The sequence below is a fragment of the Panulirus ornatus genome, chromosome 63, assembly GCF_036320965.1.
Source record: "Panulirus ornatus isolate Po-2019 chromosome 63, ASM3632096v1, whole genome shotgun sequence".
Taxonomy (NCBI): domain Eukaryota; kingdom Metazoa; phylum Arthropoda; class Malacostraca; order Decapoda; family Palinuridae; genus Panulirus; species Panulirus ornatus.
In genome coordinates, this window is record NC_092286.1 from 28,255,098 (window position 1) to 28,281,555 (window position 26,458).

A 26,458-nucleotide genomic window follows, 5' to 3' on the forward strand; every position below is an offset into this window, starting at 1 on the left:
ACATTTCCTAAAGATTTGCACCCTTTCCCTGTAAGTACCATCCATCCACTTTTTTCTCGTTAGCAACTTTATTTCATATTCCCACCACTTTCTACCTTTTTTTCATCCAATCACCTCCCATTTGCATACCACACACATCTCTCGCACATGCCAGCACGACTTCCCTAAATATCTCCCTTTCCTCGCCCACTCCCCTTTGTTTACTCTCATCTTTTGCCTTTGCGCACTCGATCTCTCCTGATGTTTCTTCACACATTCACACACATCTCTTTTCCAAGCTTGCTTACTTTCACCAACCTCTTCTCACTCAAAACATTCCCTCTTTTGAAAACTTCTGCAAGTCTTCACTTGGCTTCCACCAGGTGATGATCAGACATCCCTCCAGCTGCCCCTTTCAACATATTCACAAATAAGTTTCTCTTTTGTATGCCAGACAATTAATAAGCAATCAAGATAATACCCTCTTAATGTCTTTCTTATTCCTCAGAAACCACACTCATCAGACAAACGTGAATTACACAAAGTTAGGTCATAAGGAGTATGGTTGAGAAAGCTGAAGAGGGTGTGCTGTAATGGTTTGGACATATGGAGCGAATGGCTTTGGAGAAGTTGTCAGAGATGATATTTGTGTCAGAAGTGGTGGAGACCAAATTGAATATGGAAGGATGGGGTGAAAAAGATACTGAATGCTCAGGGTCTGAACATGCATGAGAATGAAAGGTATGTTTGGAGTAGAGTGAATTGGAGCAATGTGGTGTACAGTGAGGTGATATGCAGTCATTGGCCTGAACCAGGGCATGTGGAGCAGTCGAGGGAATCTTTGGAAAGGTCTATGGGATCTGGTTGTGGACAGGGAGCTGTGGTGTTGGTGTATTTCACACAACAGGTAGGGAATGGATGTGAGTGACCGAGGCTTTGTCATCAGTTGAAGACTACATCACTAATGCGGGAAACAGCAACAAGTATGGGGGAAAAAATGTTATAAGTATATACCTGTATACATTGCTTCATTTTCATAGGGGTGCACATCTCTAAGGCTAATGAAATCAGTGAAATATATCCATAATTTTATTTTAGGTATCAGTAAATATATCACATTATTATTGATTTTACACTTGTATCCACAGCCTTCAAAGGACTTTCAGCTTTAAGACTATGTTTCTGAATTAAAACTTTACCAAAAGAAGTAGAATTAATTTTGAACTATACCAGGGACACATACCATTATCCTTGCTAGATTTTGAGTCTGAACAAGGGAGACATTTTCTTTACGAGAAGTGTCTCCGAGAAAGTTGAAAATTTTTTCATTTATAAATAGTAAAAGATACATAATTATATGCTTTGTTTTACCCATTTTTCAAAAACATAATATCATCACACCAAGTAAATGAAACCCGTTTTTTTGTATTTTTTATTTCAACCGCCACACACCAGTAAGCTACATTTTGAATGACATGAAGAAACCTATTTGAGTATAGCAATAAATTGTGTTGGCCTTCAGAATTCAGCCACACTACATGAAGTATGTAGTTTTTTCATCTGGTTTTGTAAAAACACTGCTGCTTTAGCATTGACCAGCCTTTTCGTGGATTACAGGGATTTTTTTTACCCTCCCAACAAGAAACGCACACAAACCTTAACCCGCAGTAAAGTACGTGCAGCTATGACAAACTGATAGTAATACAAAGGAAGAAATGCAAGCATTGTCCTCTTGTAAACCATTTCTTTCAGCTCGATGGCACTTGCAATGAACCCTTTAAACTGTTAAGTTTACTCCACTTGTATGTCAGTTTTTTGAAGAACATTTGTAGAATGAGAAAATACAGAAATAAATCAAGCTATGTAAAATCCAAACAAGCTGCTATTCCACCTAAAATGAACTTCTGCTACCACCCATATCCCATGTATTACAATTTATTTGTTGATTGGTTGGTAAGGATATTCAGTGTATGTATGGATCATGGTGAAGTGCCTGAGATTGGCGGAATGCTTGTATAGTGCCATTGTACAAAGGCAAAGGGGATAAAGGTGAGTGTTCAAACTACAGAAGCATAAGTTTGTTGAGTATTCCTGGTAAATTATATGGGAGGGTATTGATTGAGAGGGTGAAGGCATGTACAGAGCATCAGATTGGGGAAGAGCAGTGTGGTTTCAGAAGTGGTAGAGGATGTGTGGATCAGGTGTTTGCTTTGAAGAATGTATGTGAGAAATACTCAGAAAAGCAAATGCATTTGTATGTAGCATTTATGGATCTGGAGAAGGTATATGATAGGATGGATAGAGATGCTTTGTGGAAGGTCTTGAGAGTATATGGTGTGGGAGTTAAGCTGCTAGAAGCAGAGAGTTTTTATCAAGGGTGTAAGGCATGTGTACGAGTATGAAGAGAGGAGAGTGATTGGTTCCCTGTGAAGGTTGGTTTGCAGCAGGGGTGTGTGATGTCTCCGTGGTTGTTTAATATGTTTATGGATGGGGTGGCCAGGGAGGAAAATGCAAGAATTTTGGAGAAAGGGGTGAGTATGCAGTCTGTTGGGGATGAGAGGGCCTGGAAAGTGAGTTGGTTCTTATTCACCAATGATACAGCACTGGTGGTTCATTCAAGTGAAGAACTGTAGAAGTTGGTGACTGAGTTTGGAAAAGTGTATGAATGGAGAAAGTTGAAAGTAAATGTGAATAAGAGCAAGGTGTTCAGCAGGGTTGAGTAACAAGTTAGTTGGGATATAAGTTTGAATGGAGAAAAATTGGAGGAAGTGAAGTGTTTTAGATATCTGGGAGTGGACTTAGCAGCAAACGGAAGCAGAAGTGAGCCACAGGGTGGGGGAGGGGGCGAAGGTTCTGGGAGTGATGAAGAATATGTGAAAAGAGAACGTTATCTCGTAAAGCAAAATTGGGTATGTTTGAAGGAATAATGGTTCCAACAGTATTAAATGGCTGTGAGGCATGTGTTATAGATAGGGTTGTATGGAGGAGGGTGAATGTGTTGGAAATTAAATGTTTGAGGACAATATGTGGTGTGAGGTGGTTTGATCGAGTAAGTAATGAAAGGGTAAGAGAGATGTGTGGTAATAAAAGAGTGTGGTTGAGAGAGCAGAGGAGGGTGTTGAAATGGTTTGGTCACATTGAGAGAATGAGAGGAAAGGTTGACTAAGAGGATATGTGTGTCAGAGGTGGAGGGATAATGGAGAACCAGGAGACCATAGAAGAGGTGGAAGACTGAAGTGAGAGATTTTGAGTGATTAGGGCCTGAACATGCAGGAGGGTGAAAGGTGTGCAAAGAATAGAGTAAATTGGAACGATGTCATATACCAGGGTTGACGTGCTGTCAGTGGACTAAACTAGGGCATGTGAAATGTCTGGGGTAAACCATGGAAAGGTATGTGGGGCCTAGATTTGGAGGGAGCTGTGGTTTCAGTGCATTACACTTGACAGCTAGAGACTGAGTGTGAACGAATGTGGCCTTTTGTGTCTGTTTTTCTGGCTTTACCTCGCTGAAGCAAGGAGGTAGCGATGCTGTTTCCTGTGGTGTGGGGTGGCGCCAGGAATGGATGAAGGCAAGTAAGTATGAATATGTACTTGTGTATACCTGTATATTCTGCATATGTGTATATATGCATATATGTTGATATGTATGCATATGTGTGTGTAGGTGTTTATGTATATATATGTGTACATGAGTGGATGGGCCATTCTTCGCCTGTTTTCTGGCGCTCCCTCGCTGACACGGGAAGTGTCGATCAAGTATAGTACATATATATGATTTATTTATTATACTTGATCACTGTTTCCTGCATCAGTGAGGTAACGCTAGGAAGTAGATGAAGAAAGACCCATCCATCCATATATATACATACATACATACACGTACATATACATTCATACACATGCACAGATGTATACATATATACACATGTACATGTTCATACTTTCTTGCCTTCATCTATTCCCAGCACCATCCAGCCCCACATGAAACAGCATCACCACCCATGTCAGCAAGGTAGCATCAGGAAAACAGACAAAAAGGCCATATTCATTCACACTCACACTCTAGCTGTCATGTGTAATGCAACAAAACCACAGCCCCTTATCCACATCCCGGCCCCACAAAACGTTCCATGGTTTACCCTAGATGTTTCACATGCCCTGGTTCAGTCCACTGACAGCACGTCGACCCTGGCACGCCACACATAATACCAATTTATTCCTTGTATGCCTCACCTTCATGCGTGTTCAGGTTCCAATCGCTCAAAATCTCTCTCAACCCAGCCTTCCACCTCCAATTTGATTTGCTTCTCCTTGTTCCTTCCACCTCTGACACATATATCCTCTTTGTCAAATTTCCTCACTCATTCTCTCCATGTGACCAAACCATTTCAATACACCCTCTTCTGCTCTCACAACCACACTTTTTATAACCACATATTTCACTTACCCTTTCATTACTTACTTGACCAAACCACCCCACACCACATAATGTCCTTAAACATCTCATTTCCAACACATCCATCCTCCTCTGTACAGCCCTATTTATAGCCCTTGCCTTGCAACCATATAATATTGTTGGAACTGCTTTTCCTAGAAACATACCCATTTTTGCTCTTGAGTAACATTCTCGCCTTCCACACATTCTTCATTGCTCCCAAAACCTTCACATCCTCCCCTACTACTCTATGACTCATTTCCACTTCCATGGTTCCATCCGTTACTAAGTCCACTCCCAGATAGCTAAAACACTTCACTTCCTCCTGTTTTTCTCCATTCACACTTACATCCAAACTAACTCATCCCTCAACCCTGCTGAGCCTAATAACTTTGTTCTTATTCACATTTACTTTCAACTTTCTCCTTTCACACCCTTTTCCAAACTCATCACCAACTTCTGCAGTTTCTCACTCGAATCAGCCACCAGTGATGTATCATCAGCGAACAACAACTGACTCACTTCCCAGGCACTCTCATCTCCAATAGACTGCATACTCGCCCCTGTCTCCAAAAATTTGCACTTACCTCCCCAACCACCCCATCCAAAAACATATGAAACAACCGTGGGGACACTCACGCACCCCTGCTGCAGACCGACCTTCACTGAGAACCGATCAATTTCCTCCCTACCTACTCGTACACATGCCTTACATCCTCGATAAAAACTTCTCACAGCTTCTAGTAGCTTACCTCCCACACCATATACTCTCAATACCTTCCACAGAGCATCTCTATCAACTCTATCATATGCCTTCTCCAGATCCATAAATGCTACATACAAATCCATTTGCTTTTCTAAGTACTTCTCACATACATTATTCAAAGCAAACACCTGATCCACCCATCCTCTACCACTTCTAAAACCCCACTGATCTTCCCCAATCTGATGCTCTGTACATGCCTTCACCCTTTCAATCAATACCCTCCCATATAATTTACCAGGAATACTCAACAAACTTATGCCTCTGTAGTATGAACACTCACCTTTATCCCCTTTGCCTTCGTGAAAATGGCACTATACATGCATCCTGCCAATCCTCAGGCACTTCACCATGGTCCATACATATACTGAATATCCTTATCAACCAGTCAACAACTGAGTCACCCCCTTTCTTCATAAATTCCACTGAAATACCATCCAAACCTGCCACCTTGCTCGATTTTATCTTCCGCTAAGGTTTTCACCACTTCTATCTTCACCAAAACACTCTCTGACTCTAACTTTGCATAATTATTGTTTTATTATAATCAATTGCTTTAACTCTGACATTTACATAAATTTTATGTACAGGAGAAACAGAAAATTTTGTGGCACAGCTGCAATATCTGCTCAAACTGTAATATGTCCCTCTTTCAAGCTGAAAGGTTAACTTAATCAGATATTCCTTTTGAAGGTATTTGGTAACTATGCTTGCCACCCCTTTCCTACAGCATGCAGTCTTTCAATTTGGTAACTATGCTTGCCACACCTTTCCTACAGCATGCAGTCTTTCAAAATGTACTAGTTAGTATTACTGACCACGATTCACTCATGGGTCCACCTGTGTTTGAATCTTGGGTGTAGTAGTCAGCCCAAAGGCATCCAAGCTATTTAACCTTCCTTTAGGGGTGGTTGATAAATGGATAACTAGATTAGGCTGGGGATGCACTCCCTGCACCATCCTGCATGTTCAGGCAACATGCCTCTTATGTCTGAACCATTTCAGAACATCCTCGTTCTCTCTCAATCTTAGTACTCTTACTGTCACATCTCTCTTACCCTGATTTCTTTTTCAATGAACACTTCAAGCTAAATAGCGTCCCGTAACATTTAATTTCCAACACATTTGTATTCCTCTCTACATTTTTGTCTAATGCCCATGCTGCACATCCACAGAGCACCAGCGGATCTACTACACCATCAAATGCCCATCTTTGCCTGTAAAGGCGGTGACCTCTCTTTCCACACATTCCTGAATGTGCTCACAACCTTCCCCTCACCTATACACCCCACAGTTCACTTCATCTCCCAGGGTTTCATGTGCTGCTATATCCACTTCCAGGTATCTAAAATACTCTACTTCCTCTCAGTTCTCCCATTCAAACCTGCACTCCAAATAACTTGTCTCTTTTCAATCACCCTCATACCTTCCTACTCCATATAACCTGTCTCTTCACCCAGCAACCTTACTTTTAATTTCATATACTTTTAACTTTCTTCTTTCACACACTCTCCAAAACTCAGACACCAGCTTCAGCAGTTTCACACTCAAATCTGCGACCAGTACTGTATTGTTAGGAGACTGCATACCTATTCCACCGTTCAAGACCCTTGCATTCACCTCCTCCACCAACCCATGCATAAACAGATTGAACAGCCACAGTGACATTACACTGTCACAGACCTACCTTCAGCTTGAACCATACCCCCTCTCTATACCTAGTCACACACACACACACACACACATGCCTCACATTTTTTATATAAACTCCTCAATGCTTCATATTGCGTCTTACCATAGTATATAATCGTACCACCTTCTATACTGCATCTCTGTCATACCCATCATATGCCTTTTACAAATCCAGAAATGCTTCTCATAAGTATTTCTCTATTTCTCTCACATTGTTCAAGCAAACACTTGATCCACACATCCTCCACCACTCCTGAAACCATAATGTTATTCTCCAGTCTGCTGCTCTGTACATGCCACCATCCTCCAAATCACCACTCTTCCATACAACATACCAGGTACACTCAACAAACTTATACCTCAGTAATCGAACGTGCCTTTACACAATGACATTATAGAGGCATTCTGCCAATCCTCGGGCACCTCACTATGATCCACACAAGCAATGAAAACCCCAACCAACCCATCGACAAAAGTCACCTCCTTTTCCAAGAAATTCATCTGTAATACCGTCCCACTCCAGCAGCTTTGCAACATTCATCTTTCACATGGTTTTCACCATCTACACCCATTTCTCTGATGGGGCTCTCATAGCTTCAAGGCTGAGCGACATCAGGCAGCAGATTTACACTCGATGCACAGCAAGCAGGTGGAGACTGGTAATGCCATAACTTTAAGTGATTTCTTTTTAAAGCCAATTGCTTCTCAAACCTCCATGTTGCAATGAACATTAATGTATTAACTCTAAAATCGTATATGGACTTCACAAAAAGTGATGTCAGGAAAAATCAGAAACCTGGGTGATACTCCTTATTCAGATGCAAGTCTTAAATGCAGTCAGGATGAGTACTATATATAATTTGGAATAACAATGGTAACATAACGCCCTACTCCTGGACAGATTTCAAAATTTTACCTTTACGTACATGTAAAAGTAAAGCATAACACGGTTGATCTTTATATCTGCTGCTCTGTACATGTATTTACATCATGTACAGTACAACGATAAAAAGATGGCGACATGGCCAGTCCAGAACTTGCTAGTAAGTTTCTTTGGTATGAATTGCACAACAACATTTCTGCAAGACTAAATATTGTAAATTGCCATGGTCATTTTGCAAAAGATAACCAATTTAATCATCAAAAAGCTATGGTGTATGGAACCACAACAAGTTCTGGAATGTAATACTGAACAACATCAGAAAACATGGAAGTATTAGGATGCAGTACACCAGCATTGCTAAGAAACGAATTCTTGTAAAAAAAATTCACTGGTCTGGGCCTTTTTCCTTTTTTTTTTTTTTTTTAGATGGGACTGTTTATGGTTATTTTCTCAATGGAGTTTTATGTTAAACTCAAGAAGGATCTCCTATAAACCTTCCATGGCATACATCATCATCCACTGTATAATATAACAAACAACACGAGTATGATAAAACTGAAGTGCAACACGCTTTAAATATTTTGGTTGTGCTATGCACTGTACTTAAAAAAAAATAAGCATTAGAGTCATTCTGTTTAACCTAATATTTACACACAACTTCGACCTCTACCTACTTAAATATTTATCTTCCCTAATGTTACTGAATGATAAACTCTCAAAATTACAGTAGTCATATATCTTGTAAATTTCTCGAGTATATCTTACCTATAATACTGTCCTAATATGTGCATGTTAACTGATTTTTGCTGTTGTATTAAATTTTTGCACCCTTTTTATGTTGTGCTTTTCATGTCTCCCTTATATTCACATTTGCAATCGCAAGATTTTGCAGCTGAAAAGCAACAGAAGGCTTCCCTATAATGACTAGGTGGATGATGAAAATGATGAGTGCTACAAAATATGCATATTTCAAAGTTTCCAAGAAATGCTGTAGTAGATATAACAATTGTTTTCCACTAATTTCAAAGGCCCTAGTTTATGCTACATATCACTAATAATTTACATTTCCACACCCTCAATATGGCAAAGACTTAAAGTTGACTTAGAAGTATGCAGTTAATTGATACAGTGCGTAAGCAGTCCTTTAAAACAAATTGTTGAAACAGCAGAAAGATGATCTTGATAGCGCTGCACTACAGTACTGTTGATAAGAATATTAATACAAGGACTGATGGATCAGATTACAGTAAGTCGTATCTGTTATTGACCTGTTACTGTATCATCTTTCATACCACTGTGTCATATCTGTTACTGTATCCAGTAATCTTTCATCCCATCATGGTTCCTAAGACGGATGAATAAGATGCTTCTGTTCACAAATTACATCTCTCAAGATATACAAGTGGGAATATAACTGCAAAGTGGAAGACATTCAGTAATCCATTAATTATAGTGATTTTTCTATAGACATTAATCCACTCTCTGAGCAACATTCTCAATACTTAATGTCAAGTGTAGCTTAACCTATTTACGGAGTTTTACACCTACAATCTCCCTCATTATCCTGACAGCTGCATCGCTAGCATCAGCAGGAACCTGTAAGTGGAAAATAAAATAAGATTGTGTAAATAATGAGATGCACCATCAGAGAATTTAACAATGGTTAAACTTTCCTTTTAAGCAAATGATCAGACTAATATATGAAAGTGAAAATCAATACAGAGTGGCTACCTATGTCTACTCCACAAAAGAGCTTCAAATGATGAAAAAATGAGACTGCCTAATTTGTCCAGTAATTAAGAAATATTGATAATGCAGTCAATTAAGTACAAAACCTACTTTACACAGTTAAACTTCACTCTAACATGTATCGCAATCCCCTTATGGTTCGGAACTACTTCACTGTACTATAGTCCCCTAGTATCTGAAATGTCCCAATTATTGGCATACCCAAATGGCAAAATAAATTCCTGAGGTGGGTGGATGACACATCTCTACAGCAGCTGCATAAAAGAAAAAATAAGCCTCTTGATTTTCAATACTTGATGAAGGTGCAGAGACGTTACCTATTATAACATGATGAGCCCCTAATCATGGAGAGGCTCATATTGAAACCTGATCTGGGCCAAAGTCTACATACAATTCTAATTTGGAAGATAAAAAATATTTTTAAACATCCAATAGCAACTGGTTAGTCATCAAAAATACGCCTAAAGGTACTAACTTTATGGAATGCCGAGACAAGAGGGCTAGGTGACAATTAACTTAATAACCACCCTGGTTAGGATATTGAAATGTGATTAATTTACAAAGGAGTATGACTGACAACTGCTGTGACAAGGCTGAAAGGCACTAGACAACATCAGATAGATGTAAAGCCCAATTAATGCATAATTATAATTTATATACACAAATTATTATGCCCACTTCAAAAACATATTACCAGTGATATTACCCCAGAATGTTACGATCTGTTTTTGTTCAGAGTTGCACTGCAGTTAAGGCTGGAGACAAGTGTATTACTTCTTTCTTTCTTGCATATTTGCCATCTCTCACATTAGCAAGGTAGTGCACCAAGAACAAAGAAATGGCCTTATGTGCTGAAGTCTACTCTCCAGCTGTCGTGTTTGAGAACATTATACATGATGGCTTGAGAGTGGATGAGAGCAAATGAGGCCATTCTTCGTTTGTAACTAGTACTACCTTGCTAACATAAGGAAAACGTAAATATGTAAAAGAAAGGAAGAAATACATCAAAACCAGCTTCCAGCTTTAACTGCAACAGAATTTTAAAGAAACAAAATTTAATTCTCTGGGTAATAATACTGGCAATATTTTTTGGCAGGAGTCGCTATAAGAATTTAATGAATGATGCAAACTATCTGTTGCAGAAAATTTAATAAACTGATGACCTGAAAACTTTTTGAGAGCCTACAATTATTTCCTTTCTGATTTATCAGACTTAAATTCTGAAATATATTTAAGCCAGTATCTTCACTTTTAGTTTAAAAAAAATTTTCTCCATAAACTTCAAGTGTAGAAGTTTGAAGGTCTGCAATACAATGTTTTGTACCCCCACAAGATTCTGCAATTCCAGATATACTGAGTCTGAAAATCGTGTTTACTAGTCTGATCTCAGATGGTTTATGTCTGACTGGTGAGAAATTTCTAAAGCAGCCACAAAGCTTCAAACGATGAAAACTTTAAACTGTCTGGAAATCACTGAAGAATCCTGTCATATTACGAGAACACTGTCTTTAAGCATAACTGATTAAGGAATATGAATCTTACAAAGCTGAAAATCAATATTCTGTACGTACAGATTAATGTTTTGAGAATATTTTCCAAATAATGCTTAAAAAAATTTTTCTTCTTTCATGCATGTTTGCCATTTCTATGCAAGCAAGGTAGAGCTAAGAACATATGACCAAGTCTTAAAGGGAAAATCCTCCATTGGCCCCTTCCTCAATTTCTTTATAAGAGATTTCTAGCCCACTGCCCCAATCCCTTTTTGTCAAATTCTGTGACACGCAAGAGATACCTGAGCAGTGTTCTTTCTTCCCTATCCCCAGGGATATGTTTAGAACTGTGAAGTAATAATAAATTACACCCTGTTAAAAAGTAAGAGCTGAAAATACAAGACCTTGGTATTAAGATCAATGAGGCTTACACACATTCGCCAGACTATTCCTAGCAACAGGTAGCATGAATTCTAAACACTGCAGAGTCCACTTTTGTAAGAGACTGGTTACCTATAAGTCAATGACCAGTCACCAAGCACTTCTAGTAAGCTGAAATTAAAGGAATCCATGATCTAGCCACATACTAACTTGACTGATTAATATATATGCCTTACGTAGGTAGAAATATGCTCTACTGCATTATAGACTATAAGTTGTTCATTAATTTACAAGGGCTCATTTATTCAACAATTCATTCAAAAGTTAACAAAAAGGCAACAAGGTTGAAAAGATACACAACCACATTACCTCTATGCCTAACATGAAAGAAGCCTCTTCAAAGCTGATTTATGTTCCTGACAATATATATAGCCATCAAAAACAATGATACTGAAGAAAAGGCTGTCAGCTCCACACATGTACCAAGATTCAAACACCAAATTGCACTAAAATTAGTAGGAGCATTGATGAAATATGAGTAATGACTCAGATGTACCTAATGTTCTATAAGCCATACCCTACAAAATCTGACAAAATGCTATGTCGGCTTTTTATTATTATTTTAAGGTTACCTAATTACGAAATTAGATGTACACAATACCCTGCACATCTAATCCTTCAAATCCAATAAGCCAATGCACGGATACATAGCAAAGGCTTTCTCAAATCATACAAAGTATTCATGTTGCAAAAGGGAATCTGCATTTAGTATAATCTGTTAGTATGACTGATTATTATAAACTAATATTATACATTAATGAAACTAGTGAATATCATTTTATAGCATTATTGAACTGACTTGAAGACTTAATTCTTATAGTCCTTTAATATCAAAGTGGAATCAGTAATGGTCTAGTTGCCTGAGAACATCTCTAGAATAAGATATATAAATGGCTAATTCTACCTTATGCTGCAAAGATCAAAAGGAATATTTAGATACAAAACTATGAAAGAGCTAAAAAAAATTAAATGGGTAAAAAGGATTCAAGATGTATTTTTCTGTTTATATGAAGTTAAGGGGCATCAAACTTCACTTCTGGAAGGAAAACATATGAACGGAGGCCTAACATTTGGAGGACGCGGATGAAACAATGACACAAGTAACGTAATAACAAATAAGATCAGTGGGAAGGGCCATGAAGACCAAGGAAAATATGAGATTATCTGACAAACATTAGTGAACACTTCTAGAATGCACCACAACTATCAAAAACCTTGTCTAATTTCCTACAACAATCAAATTTACGTGACATAATTTTCTGGTTACTAAACGTGTGTATATATGAATTTGGTGCCCAGTATGTATTTGTGGAGACTTGCCAAGGCCATCCCCTTGACGGAAGCTCTCAGAGGGAACAGGTATCAGAGATACAGACCAATAGTATTACTTTGTCTCACCACAAGCAACCACTATGAGGGAAAGTTATCTTCCATGGGGTCCTCATGCATCCACTTTCAGCAAATATTTGTCATCATGGGGTATGAAGACAATAATGTTACTGGTATATTTCAACTAAATTACTGAAAATTAAGGTAAATTTCATGTGTTCTGTTGATCTTTTGAAGTTTTCACCAACTTTTACATTAATTAGCCCTACAGTTTCTCTGATCTTCATGGTCCTTTCTAATATCGTCTTATTTCTTATTGCAGGATTACTTACAATCATTTTATTTCATCAATACCTTTATAAGTAACTTCTACTGTGTGTTAAGGTTCCACTCGAGTTTTTCTTCTAGTTTTAAATACTTCTGTTACTGGCCTTAAACTTTACATTCAATGACTTCTCTTGGAGTCCACGCAAAAGAAATTTTGGCTTTATTGCATCAAAGAATGCTTAAGATAAAAATAAAAAATGGAGGGGCGACTCAAGTGTGGATGACCATACGTAGGTCACACCAATCCTCAACATATGTCCAGTGTGGTTTAATAAAACTTTCCACACATAACATTCCTTAATTATCTGCCATGCAAAATTAGTTAATTTGTCAAGTTACACAAATACATCTGTTCGCACGTACACTGCACATCATCGACAATCATTCCCTTAACATCTCTAAATGTATTTCAAAATCAACATTAACAAATACCTTCAAAACCTATACTATCAACAATCTTCACCAATCAATCAATCATCTGGCTGTACCATCTGAAAAGGATTTCATCCATCTATATTTCCATTAATCTTTTTTCCACACACAGATAGTATTTCTTTGTCTCGCCACAAGCAACCACCTATCCTGACATTTTTATCTTTCTTTCATAAGTGGTTTCCATTTCTTGCATTAGCAAGGAAGGCATTATTTACTCATTTACTCCTCTGATGATGACCTTTTCCATTTAAGTCCTTCATAACTGGTAGCTTCCATTTTGTTTCATTGTGGTTCAGCCATACTCAATTCTAATGTATTTCCATATTTACTTCACACCATTTGCCAATACTACCAATTACTCTAACTTCTACTACTGACGTTCTTAACAGCGCTCAGCAAATTTTCACGCACACCACAGTTAAAACTCTAAAGTCATTTCCTAATACCCTACAACTTTTCAGAATTTCTAAATGCATTTTTTTTTTATAACTTTCTAGTACCTAAATGCAAAATTGGTCACCGCACACTCCTCCTTTCCTAAATCTGCCTAGAAAAGGGTTCATTAATCCTTTTAACTAAATGATCACATAATATACCTTACCAAAGAAGTCTTATTCCTCTCTAAATTCATAATAACTGTACTCTTTTTATAATTGTAAGGGAACAAAATAAATTTTCATTTAAGCCCCAAAACTCACTCTACCTACTATCCAACTTCACACATGCTTTACTATTTTTGTAGAATGAATTTGCTTTATGCAGCAGTATTCCTCCTACAACATAAATTTTCAGTACCTCCCACAATGTATTTCAATGTGTTTATCTTTAGTTTTTTTCAAATCCACAAATGTTGCATTTAAGTTTCATTTTCTTGCTATATACACTTTTCAGATACCAGCGTCACAGAAACTTAGGTCTCCACATCCTTTGCTATTCCTAAAACCCCTATTGTCGACGCTATTCCCACACCATTATTTTTCACCCCTCTGAACTGAATCTCCCAGACCCAGACCAAGTTCAATAAGCTGATTCCTATATAGGCTTTAGACTCATCTTTACAACCTTTATCATTATCCAAAAGCAATACCACCACTACAGTCCATTCAACTGGCATACTCCCACTTTCCAACAAAAAATAACATTCTGTGCATCAAATCCGTCAACATATCATAATCCCCCATTAACGTTACGACAGTTGCCCCATCCACTCCAGCAGCTTTTCATCTTTTCAATCTGCTTAGAGCTTTTAGGTCCTTGAATATTGTTTCCTGTACAGATTTCCCTTCCCTTTCCTAAACCTTTATGTATAAGATCAATGCCTTACTCCCATCCTCTCATTCAATCAGCTCTTTGAAGTACTCCTTTGATCGATTTACCACCTCATCTGCTCTGGACTAAATGTATCCTCATAGTCTCCTTTCAGAACTACCACGTACCTTCAACCAAATGCTCATCCCCATCTCCACTCAACCATTTTCTCCTCTGAACTTCTGATATCCCACTTTAGTATTCTGTCATTCAATCTCTTCATTCATTTTCTCATTTTCTTTCCCTTATATTCATAAACTCACTTTGTTCTAATCCTCAACTTTGCTAATACCATATAAATATACAAATTCAACAATACTCCCCAACTACCTTTGCCTATAAAACTTCGTTTCTAATCCTTTCATCTGCCATTACACAGTTTATCACTGCCTTCTGCTCATTCCCTCCATTTCTTCTCCATGATTATCTGTGAATATGTTATGATCCAAGCATGTAGCTGACATGAAATTACCAGTACCTGTCTTGGTATACCAGTTTACCACAAACTCCGCATTCATATACACAATACCTTCCACTTTCTCGTCCCAATTCATGAATTCATTCACTGCCTCAAATTTTTTTGTACACTCATTTGAATACTTCCAGATTTTTTTTATCTCTGCCTTTCCTACTCCCCCCCCCCCCCCCCCCCCCCCTTGCTTACAAAAGCAAACCCACTGAAGGACAAACTGGTCTTCCTTTATCTTTTCGTCCACCTTCACAATCCTATAATTCACACATTCATACCTTCTCTCGGTGCCTGTAAACGGTTAACCATCTTAGCCTTCCCTATAACATTCTTCCTAACCTGATATAACTCCTTCATGTCCTTCCTATATCATGGTTTTGTTCATTCCTATTTTCCTCCACTCCTTGCTCTGCTACCTGTTTCCACCATTTTTTTTTTTTTTAAACAAATAACCTTCTTGTGGACCATCAGGTCTTCTATCCATCCTTCCTGTGTACTCCACACACAACAAATTGGTTTATCCTAATCCAAGTAAACTTAACCTTTCATCAATCATTAAGTCTCTTATCATTCTCCTCTGTTCCTCTTTTATTCTATACTCCTGACCTCATCTTCCCGTCCCAGTCCTGTCTATGACCATGAATGTCCTCTGTGGTCTCCACCCGAGAGAGGTTTGTGTTTGGTGGGTAAATTAAACCCAGTGTAAACAGTCAGCTGGGTCAACTTTCCCAGCTGGCAAAGAACTGAAATAACTTAGGAACCTCAAGCAAATTGCACTTACCCTAAAAATAAAAATTAAAACTAAGTTTACAAATTTAAAAACATAATCAAAATCAGAAAAGTCAAAGGTGAAGAGCATTTCTCTATACAGTAATAACAAATAAATGCAACATTCTCATACAAACCTAGGACCCTTTTCTTGGGCTTCTTTACATCTTTAACGCTCTCCTAAAATCAGTAGCACGGGAATGATTGATTCCTTTTGAGTGAGGAGCTCTGAGGCAAGACAGTCTTTTTGATCATTGACAATGATAACCTTCCCATTGGTGGCTTTTCACTCACATGCAAGCTGATTCTATTAAAATTAATCAACAAATTCATTATTCCAATTAAGAACTAAATATGTTATTCTATTATAGAGGCAGCTGTCACAGCAATGGCAAACCATTTTTCTTAATAGCATAATCAGCATCTAGCATATTTCTCGGACATGAAGATGGTGCAAGCAACAGCATCTAAAGTATTTCATTAACATGACGATGGTGCAAGCAACACCCATTTCATTAATTGAAGGCCATACCAAAAACATGAAAGAAATTTCAAATACCAGTAGGTCTTGAACTCTTAAAGGCTTAAAAATAGTCAGCTACTGAGGTGCTGGAAATCATTCTATATAAACCAACATTCTATAATTATTATTTTTATAATATTCAACTATTGTTTCCCACATCTGTGAGGTAGTGCCAGGAAACAGACGAAGAATTGCCCATCCACTCATCTTTCTTTCAAACTATTCGCCATTTCCCGCATTAGCGAGGTAGCGTTAAGAACAGTGGACACATATATATACAACATTCTATGACCAAAAAATGTAAACTGATAAAATATATGTATTTCATCCCAGATTATTATCTCACCATATGTCCAGCGTTCAGAATCCAGTAGAAAGTGAAGTTCTTAAATGACTTGGAGAATCCAGCTGTGCCACCATGGGAATCTTCAATGGGTTTTCTGACAGCATTTACCCAATGACTAGTACCTGCCCAGTGCAGATTTTCCACCCATTTCTGTGCACCTGTATAAGCATAATATGACAAGGTAAAAAAAAAATGAAATTACAGAACGAATGTTAAAAGAACAAAATATTCAAATGAATTCTTCTATAACTGGCTTGATGGTCACTAAAGTCATCTTTTCACGAATAATAAAAACTGACAATAACTATAAACCTGCCCTGCTGAAGGGAGTGCAAGTGATTGAGAAATAAAAAGGGAAAACAACAGGAGGTCAAGAAGTTGCTGGGACTAAAAACAGAAGAGAAATGAGAGATTGGGTGATGAAATATCAGCAAACTTAACAGACAATACAAATGATATTTTGAAAGGGTTAACAGTGAGAGAAAAGCATGAGAACAAATGGGAACATTGGTAAAGGGTGCTAGTGGGGAATTGGTAACAAGCAGCTATGAAAAGACAAGATGGAGTGAGTAGTTTGAACGATTGTAGATTTGTTTGATGATCGGGTGGCAGACATCAGGTGTTTGGGCGGGAGAGGAACGTGAAGTAGACTGGTGAAAAGCCTCCATTATATGAAAGGTAGCAAGGTGCCTAAGTGGATGGTATTGTAGTTGAATTTCTTACAAAAGGGGGTGACTGTCGCTGATTGGTTAGTTACCATTTTCAGTATGTGCATGGATCATGATGAGGCACCTGAAGATTGGTGGAAAGCCTGTGTATAGTGCCATTATGTAAAGGCAAGGGGAACCAAGAGAGATAATGCCTGTAGAATAATGAGACAGAAGGGTTGTGATTCCACTCTAGTCAACTAAGATTTGAAAGAAGAACCATTTCAAATATGTACAGTATTTCCAATCCTTATACCTAATGATGTACATATTCCAATGCTATGTTGACTATATTCATTTTTACCTGGATCCTTTTATCTGTTTCTCACTCCTGCACTGTCTTATGCCTACCCACTCATGTCACCCATCATGTATAGTGTCTCTCATGGATCCACTTCTTCATTTGCTCTTACTTTGTATTTCTTTCCTTTAATGACCTACACTTTCCATATCTAATATTGAATATATCATCAAACCATTGATCTATCATCAAAATTCCCACTACTTTTTGCACATTAAACAAGCCTGCTGTCACATAATCTTCACTCCATTCCATTAAACTACTGATTCCTGAAAACACGACAAAATCTTCATCTTAAAATTTTCATAGTAATGTAATTAAAAGTATGGACAGATTCAACAAAACTAAAGAAAAGAGCTACCATTTCAGTATAAGATTATCAAAATTTTCTGTTAACATATACTGCATCTATCCCAACTATTTCTCTCATTTCAGGTTTACTGTAAATCATAGGAAATAAATTTCTTTACCAGATGTGTTCTATAACAACCCTACATGTAATACGGTAAGACAAGCAAGAACATACCTGGGGTATCGACAATGAGGTCCAGCTGACCATTGTAAACCACCACCTTCAATGATGACGTATTTAAGAGCATCTCCACTGTTGAACAAAGAAATTCATTTAAATTCTTTCCCTTTGTATCAATATTACCATCTCTATTGCTACTATCATATATCTATCTATATATCTAGTGCTTTTCTCCTTTGGGAACTCCCTCAACTGGGTGGCCATGGCAAAAGAGTCTCCACAACTGACGAACATTAGTGCCACTTTTTAGCCTTTTGTGCCTCACTTATCATTATCATTTCTTTCTTTCATAAATGTTTGCCATTTCCAGTGTTAGCATGGTAGTGCTAGAAACGGATGAAGAATTAGCCTCATTCACTCACATCCACTCACATCACATGTAGCACACCTATCATGTATAATGTACTGACACTAGAGCCCCCTCTCCCTAACCCAGCTCTACTAACCTGTTCGTGGTTTCTACCGATCATTCCACATGCCATGGTTCAACCCACTGACAGCAATTTATCCCATGTGTAGCACACTTTAATCAGCTCTACCCTTTGCATACCTTACACCCTCCTGCATGTTCAGATCCTGCACTTTCAATGCAAATTTCACTACATCCTTCCACCTCTTTCTTCAGCTTTTTCCCTCCACTTCTGATATGCATACTAGCTTAGTCAAACTCTCCTCACTCATCTTATGCAAATGTTCAAGCCATTTCAGCACATCCTCTTCAGCTCTCTATGACATACTCCTCTTGTTGCCACATCTCTCTTACCATATCTTTTCTTATTCGATTTTCACACCACAGAGTCTTTAAAGGTTTCATTCCAACACATCCACCCACTTCTTTACATTTCAGCCTAAAGCCAAAGCCTCACATCCATATTACATAAATCAGACTACTATATCATCAAACATACCCATCTTATATGTAAAAACAGTGATCCACCTTTCCACACGTTCCTCAATGCACCCCAGACCTATGCCCGTTACCCACCCCATGACTCATCAGCTCCCATGGTTCCATTTGCTTCCATATCCATGCCTTCCCAAGTTATTAAAACACTCCACTCCCTTCAAAGTCTCTTGATTCAAACCCAAACTCCAAATAACCTGCATCTCTTGACTGCTAAATCTAATAACCTTGCTTTCTCTTCTCACACACTTTCTTGAATTCAAACACCAGCTTCTGCAGTTTCTCACTTAAATCTATCACAAGTGCCATTTCATCAGTAAATAACAACTGACTCACCACCCCAGCCTTCCCAACCCCAACATAACACTACCTGCTCCTCTCCCCAAGACAACTTGCATTCATCTCATTCACCATCCCATCTATAAACAAATTACACAGACCCTCCTTCACCTGGAGCCAATTGCTCTCTTCTCTTCCAACTCACTCTTGATAGAAATTCTTCACAGCTTTCAATACTATTCCTCTTAGGCCATATATTCTTAACAACTTATACGTTTCACTGAGACTGAATTACCATGAAGATAACTACATATCACTCCAAGCATCCATTCAGTAACTTGTGCATGTACAGAGCACTGTAATAACCAGAATAATTAAATGAATTCAAGACGAAACTGCTTAACTTGAGTACTAACATGGCAAAAGTGTACCCTGGTTTTTATTATACCTTCGTCTTAAGATGTTCATTACCTAAATTATAGCACGCAGAAAATACTAATATCAGACTAAGTTTTACTACTGTTGCAATCCTGAGATTAAAACTGAGGAACACAGTTCTGAACAATTATTTTCAACGTGTATATATACACTTAAGCCACATGAAGTAAATAATACGTGTTGGAGATAATTCTTTGTTTTGGGTTTTGTTTAAGGCCATTGAAGCAGGCATAACCTTCTCATAAATATATACTGAATATTGTTAAACTGTTAAACTTATATGGTGTCTCTTTTAACTCACCGTTTTTAACAGATGAGGTCATGAAGTCTGCAGAGAGAGCCTCAAATACCAACTGACTCTGGCCCTGCCAGGTGACATTGTGAGGAATCACCTTCAGTTTGTCTCGTATTGGTCCATTCATCAATTCATCTAACACTGAAGAAAACTGACCAACATAGCGTTGATACAAGTTCTCTGTTGAAACAATAATACTATAATACTATGAAGTTAAACAGAACAAAAATATTTTATTCACAAGGACGTATGTATTCAAAGTAATATTATCATAAATGGCTGGATTGCAATTATCATAATAGAAAAATTACCAACCCTACTCTAAGTGACAAAGAGAAAAATTAGGATGAGAAGGGTAATTATAGAAGGGTGACAATTCTGATTCTTCTATCATAGCTTTGACATCTATAATTCCAAATTCCAACTCTTCTAACTATCATCCTATTGCTTTGATATCTATCATTTCCAAAGTCTTTGAATTCCTCCCCAACTCCCAAATCCTTAGACACCTCGAAAATCATAGTCTTCTCTCTTATCACCAGTAAGGCTTCTGTAATGCGAGATCCATTGGAGATATTATGTGTAGTTGCCCTTGACATACTAAAAGCTCTTGACAGGGTGTGGCATCGAGGTATCATCTCTAAGCTCCCCTCCCTCACTTTACTCTTTCAAATCTAGCTCCCCTCCAGCCAATCTATCTCTGCTGCTGTTGATGGATCTCATCTTGAGACAGTTTCCTCAATAAACTCACACTCTCTACTTTGAAGACTCCTCACAATTCTCATCTCTCCTCTGATGGTTCTGTAATGCCACCTCTTGACTTAATAAACATACTTGGTATTACTTTAAAATCCACTCTTTCTTGGAAACCCACATTATGGGAATAGCTAAGTCTGCTTCTTAGAAACTGAGTGTCCTATTTAGATGTCGAAACTTCTTTTCTTCTAAACAGTTGCTCCGTTCATATGAAGGATTGACTCATCCTCGTATGGAATACTGTTCTCACACCTGGGGTGGTTCTAGCTCTGTATCCCCAGCCAACTTCTAAACTAGACCTTCTTGCCTTTTGCCGCAATGTTGTTCACTTTCCACAGCTAACTCCCAAACTTGACCCTCTTGCCTTGTGCTGCAATGTTGGTTCACTTTCCCTCTTCTATAGGTATTACTTTGGTTTTTGCTCCCAGGAGCTGGCTGCTTGTGTGCCCCCAACAGAAGACAGACCAGAGAATACTCAGCAAGATGTTGCATCACATGATTACTGTTTGACCATCAGGAACTCAAGGTTGGGCTGTTTTGATAACTACTTCTTTCCCCACATATCAAAGCTTTGGACCTCTCTACCTTCTCATGCCTTTACCAATAATGATTACCCAGCATATTTTAAAAGACAGGTTTTTTCAATTCATACAAAATTCATAAATATTTTCCCTTTTTTTTTTTTCCTTTCATAATTCTCTCTATATCTAAACAAAGGCCCAACCTTAATGTTGACTTTTGTCTGTGACTGGAGCCATCAACAGAAAAAGGAAAAAAATCATCATTATTATAAGTAGTTGAGGAAGCTTTCCTGAGAAAAAAGAAAATGTTCGGCATTCATAGTTTCAGAAAATGTCTACAAGAGATTTACTAGGAAAGGACTTTGGGAAGTTATGACTCCCTTTAGTACATATGCAAAAGACAGCTTTTAAAATTATTGCAGTGCTAATGAGAGGAGATAATGGTATGAGTGAATGTTTTAGAATATATGTATAAGTTCATCATGGCTGTGTAAAGTTACCATTATTTTTCAAAGTTCTTTCGAATAGGGCTATTTAAGGTGAGTGATGTGGGATTACTGCATTGTACAGTTACACAATAGTAAAAGAGAATGAAAGTTACCCCAATTCTTGTAAGAGATGCCGATCTCTTTGATGAACCAGTAGAGGAATTGGATGAAACAGGTCATCCTAATGACAGACGAAGAAAAACGATATTTAGAATAAAACAGTAAGTGTTTGGGCAACTGCATTATCAGTTTGAATTGAAAAGAATTAGAAGCTGTTCACAAGGTCAGATATTTGGGAATGATGATCGGTAAGGAAGGTTGTGGAGAGTTTTCCACAGACAGTAGTCATGTAAGGGATACAAATGGGAAGTGCAATAGCAGCCCTGATGAAGGGAAAGAATCTTATTGTGTGAAAAATACTTCCATGACACTGTGCTTGACCTAACTCCAAAAAACGGATTTGACGTCCTACTTTTCCCGGGTTCAGACAAGTAAAAAATGTATGTGTTGAAGATAGGAAAAACCCTTTCTTTCTAAGATAGTAGCTTGTGAACTTGAGAGAATCTATGAGATCCCCAGAGTTATGACCCTTTAGCCTCCTGGCTTACAGTGAGGGAACTGCCTTCACATCTTTTACTAAACCACAAATTCAATGTTATCAGCAAGCTCACATGGCTTTGGTCCAGCCCCCACAAATTCAATGTTATCAGCAAGCTCACATGGCCTTGGTCCAGCCCCTCAAGCAAACAGTAACCCAACATCGAAGATGTGACCAGTGGCAGTCACTGACTGGCTGAGAGCAGGCGTGAAACAGGCAAGCAGCAATGCCACAGTCATGAATGAGTGGTTATTGTAGGTGAGGAAAACCTGCTCTTCCTAAACAGAAATACTGACCCTAATTCTCCCAATGACATTCTAAAGAATCTCTCAAACTCACAGAATAGCCTGCAGTGGAGATAAAATTAGATTTTCCATTCATCTAATGCAACAAATGAGGGGTATAATTAAAGCAATTAGACAACGTCCTTCCTACTAGGAGACTATTTCTTGACTGGTCTACATGACTGCAAATAAATAACATTTCCTTACATAAAACAGACAAAAATATTAAATTTAGTATAATCTCCAAAATAAAGAAGCATTAGTAATTTCTGCCCTTAGCAAGTGAAAGTTATCCTAAATTAACACAACAAATATGAAAATACTATGGAAGGTAATAGTGTGTGAAGGACTAGAAAACAAATGGGAGAAGTGAGAGTAGTATACTGGGAAGTGGTAACAGGCAAAGAAGTGCTGAAGATGAGGTGAAATGAGTATTCTGATGTACTGTCAAATGTGTTCGATGACAACATGGCAGACATTGGGTGTTTGGGACATGAAGGCATACATAGCAAGAACATCATAGCAATGGGTTTTCTGAAAAGAGAGAAAGAGGTGAAAACCTGTAGAAGATGAAGTATGGTAAAGTGGCTAGAATTGATGGAATTGCAACTGAATTTTTCAAAATAGAGCTGGTAGTTTTGTTCTCTGGTTACTTATAATTTTCAATGTAAGCATGGCTTAAAGTGAAGTGTCTAAGAACTGGCAGGATGCCAGCACATTGCCATTAAAGAAAGGTGTGGGGAAGCAAAAGGGAAATTTTGAAGTACAGTGGTACGAGACAGCTGAGCAAACCTGAGGAGTTGTATGGGAGAATCTAAATAAGAGGTTGGTAGCATACACAAATCATTTATCTGGAAAGAATCACTGTGGCTTTAAGCACGGTAAAAGATGTGTGGAACAGGTGCTTGCTTTGAAGAATTTGTATGATAAAGCATGTGGCAGAGTTGATATATATATATATATATATATATATATATATATATATATATATATATATATATATATATATATATATATATTTTTTTTTTTTTTTTTTTTATACTTTGTCGCTGTCTCCCGCGTTTGCGAGGTAGCGCGAGGAAACAGACGAAAGAAATGGCCCAACCCCCATACACACGTACATACACACGTCCACACACGCAAATATACATACCTACACAGCTTTCCATGGTTTACCCCAGACGCTTCACATGCCTTGATTCAATCCACTGACAGCACGTCAACCCCTGTATACCACATCGCTCCAATTCACTCTATTCCTTGCCCTCCTTTCACCCTCCTGCATGTTCAGGCCCCGATCACACAAAATCTTTTTCACTCCATCTTTCCACCTCCAATTTGGTCTCCCTCTTCTCCTCGTTCCCTCCACCTCCGACACATATATCCTCTTGGTCAATCTTTCCTCACTCATTCTCTCCATGTGCCCAAACCATTTCAAAACACCCTCTTCTGCTCTCTCAACCACGCTCTTTTTATTTCCACACATCTCTCTTACCCTTACGTTACTTACTCGATCAAACCACCTCACACCACACATTGTCCTCAAACATCTCATTTCCAGCACATCCATCCTCCTGCGCACAACTCTATCCATAGCCCAATCCTCGCAACCATACAACATTGTTGGAACCACTATTCCTTCAAACATACCCATTTTTGCTTTCCGAGATAATGTTCTCGACTTCCACACATTTTTCAAGGCTCCCAAAATTTTCGCCCCCTCCCCCACCCTATGATCCACTTCCGCTTCCATGGTTCCATCCGCTGACAGATCCACTCCCAGATATCTAAAACACTTCACTTCCTCCAGTTTTTCTCCATTCAAACTCACCTCCCAATTGACTTGACCCTCAACCCTACTGTACCTAATAACCTTGCTCTTATTCACATTTACTCTTAACTTTCTTCTTCCACACACTTTACCAAACTCAGTCACCAGCTTCTGCAGTTTCTCACATGAATCAGCCACCAGCGCTGTATCATCAGCGAACAACAACTGACTCACTTCCCAAGCTCTCTCATCCCCAACAGACTTCATACTTGCCCCTCTTTCCAGGACTCTTGCATTTACCTCCCTAACAACCCCATCCATAAACAAATTAAACAACCATGGAGACATCACACACCCCTGCCGCAAACCTACATTCACTGAGAACCAATCACTTTCCTCTCTTCCTACACGTACACATGCCTTACATCCTCGATAAAAACTTTTCACTGCTTCTAACAACTTGCCTCCCACACCATATATATATATATATATATATATATATATATATATATATATATATCAGAGGAAAACTACTAAAAGTAATGTGTAGTTTTACATGAGAGGAAGAATGTGTGTGAGTGGGAGAGTGAGTGGCACCAGGTGAAGAAGGGTATGCAAAAACATCTGTGATGTCATCATGGCTGTTTGAAATGAGAGGGTCTTGGAGAAAGGGACAGGTGAGGGGTCCTGGGAGGTATGTCAAGAGAGAAACCATTGAAGCTGGTGTCTGAGCATGGGTGAGATTGTAATAGGAAAAAGCAAGGGAGAGACAGGTTGCTATAAGTGTGAGCATGAACAGAGAGAACCTGGAAGAAATGGAATGTTTTTGATACCTGGGAGTGCACATGGGAGCAGATCGAACTATGGGATGGGTGAGGAAGCAATGGGCTAGGTTGTGTTGAGTAGTACATGGAAACAGAGAGAACACCGTCTGTGTTGGGAAAGATGATACTGTCTGGGTGCGAGTGGTGGACATTTAAATACAAAATAACTAAAGAGGGTAGAAGTACTGGAAATGAAATGCTTATGAACAGTATGCTATTAAGGAGGGATGACCGTGTAAATAATGAAGATGTAAAAGTAAGCTGTGATTGTAAGCTCAGTATGTCAGAGGGCTCAACAGGGTGTGTTGAAATGGTTTGGACATATGAAGAGGATGTGTGAAGAGAGACTGAATGAAAGGATATATGAGTTAGAAGTGGAGAGAGCAAGGAGGTAGAGTAGACTAAGGAGATGAAAAGGTGAAGTGAAAAAGGCTTTGAGTTATCGGGATCTGATAATTCAAAAAGATGGGAGGTATGCTGGAGATAAAATGAACTGGAGCGATGTGGTATACAAGGGGCAATGTGGTCAATGGGCTGAAACAACGAATATAAAGTGATTAGGGGAAACCATGGAAAGGTATGTTCGGACTGAGTATGGATAGGGGGCTTAAGATTTGGTGTATTATACATGACAGCTGGAAAGTGGATGTGAGCATATGAATCCATTCTTTATCTGACCCAGAATTATCTTGTTACAAGGAAAAACACAAACTAGTGTAAAAAAATAGAATCGGCATATTGGTCTACAGCTGAAATTAGATATAAAGGACCAACAATATGATTCTCTCAGCATGGGAGCCATGCTGAAGAGACAGATAATTCC

At 38.4% G+C, this 26,458-nt stretch overlaps 1 protein-coding gene across 2 annotated transcripts in view; it reads right to left on the reverse strand.

Annotated features, from left to right (window-relative positions):
• Positions 1-1,054: 1,054 nt before the first annotated feature.
• The window catches only part of LOC139745903 (retinoid-inducible serine carboxypeptidase-like), a 102,496-nt gene continuing 77,092 nt past the window's right edge, over positions 1,055-26,458 (reverse strand). The window contains exons 7-11 of one of the 2 annotated variants that reach the window (XR_011712018.1): positions 20,400-20,573; positions 18,472-18,549; positions 16,938-17,095; positions 5,946-9,348; positions 1,055-5,896 (exon numbers count right to left, since the gene is read on the reverse strand). Coding sequence is in view for 1 of the 2 variants with exons in the window: in XM_071656571.1 (XP_071512672.1) it covers positions 9,277-9,348; positions 16,938-17,095; positions 18,472-18,549; positions 20,400-20,573 (482 nt within the window). In the remaining variant the exon portion in view is untranslated. Of the gene's footprint in view, positions 9,349-16,937; positions 17,096-18,471; positions 18,550-20,399; positions 20,574-26,458 lie in introns of both variants that reach the window. The other variant, XM_071656571.1, reaches the window with a different exon arrangement.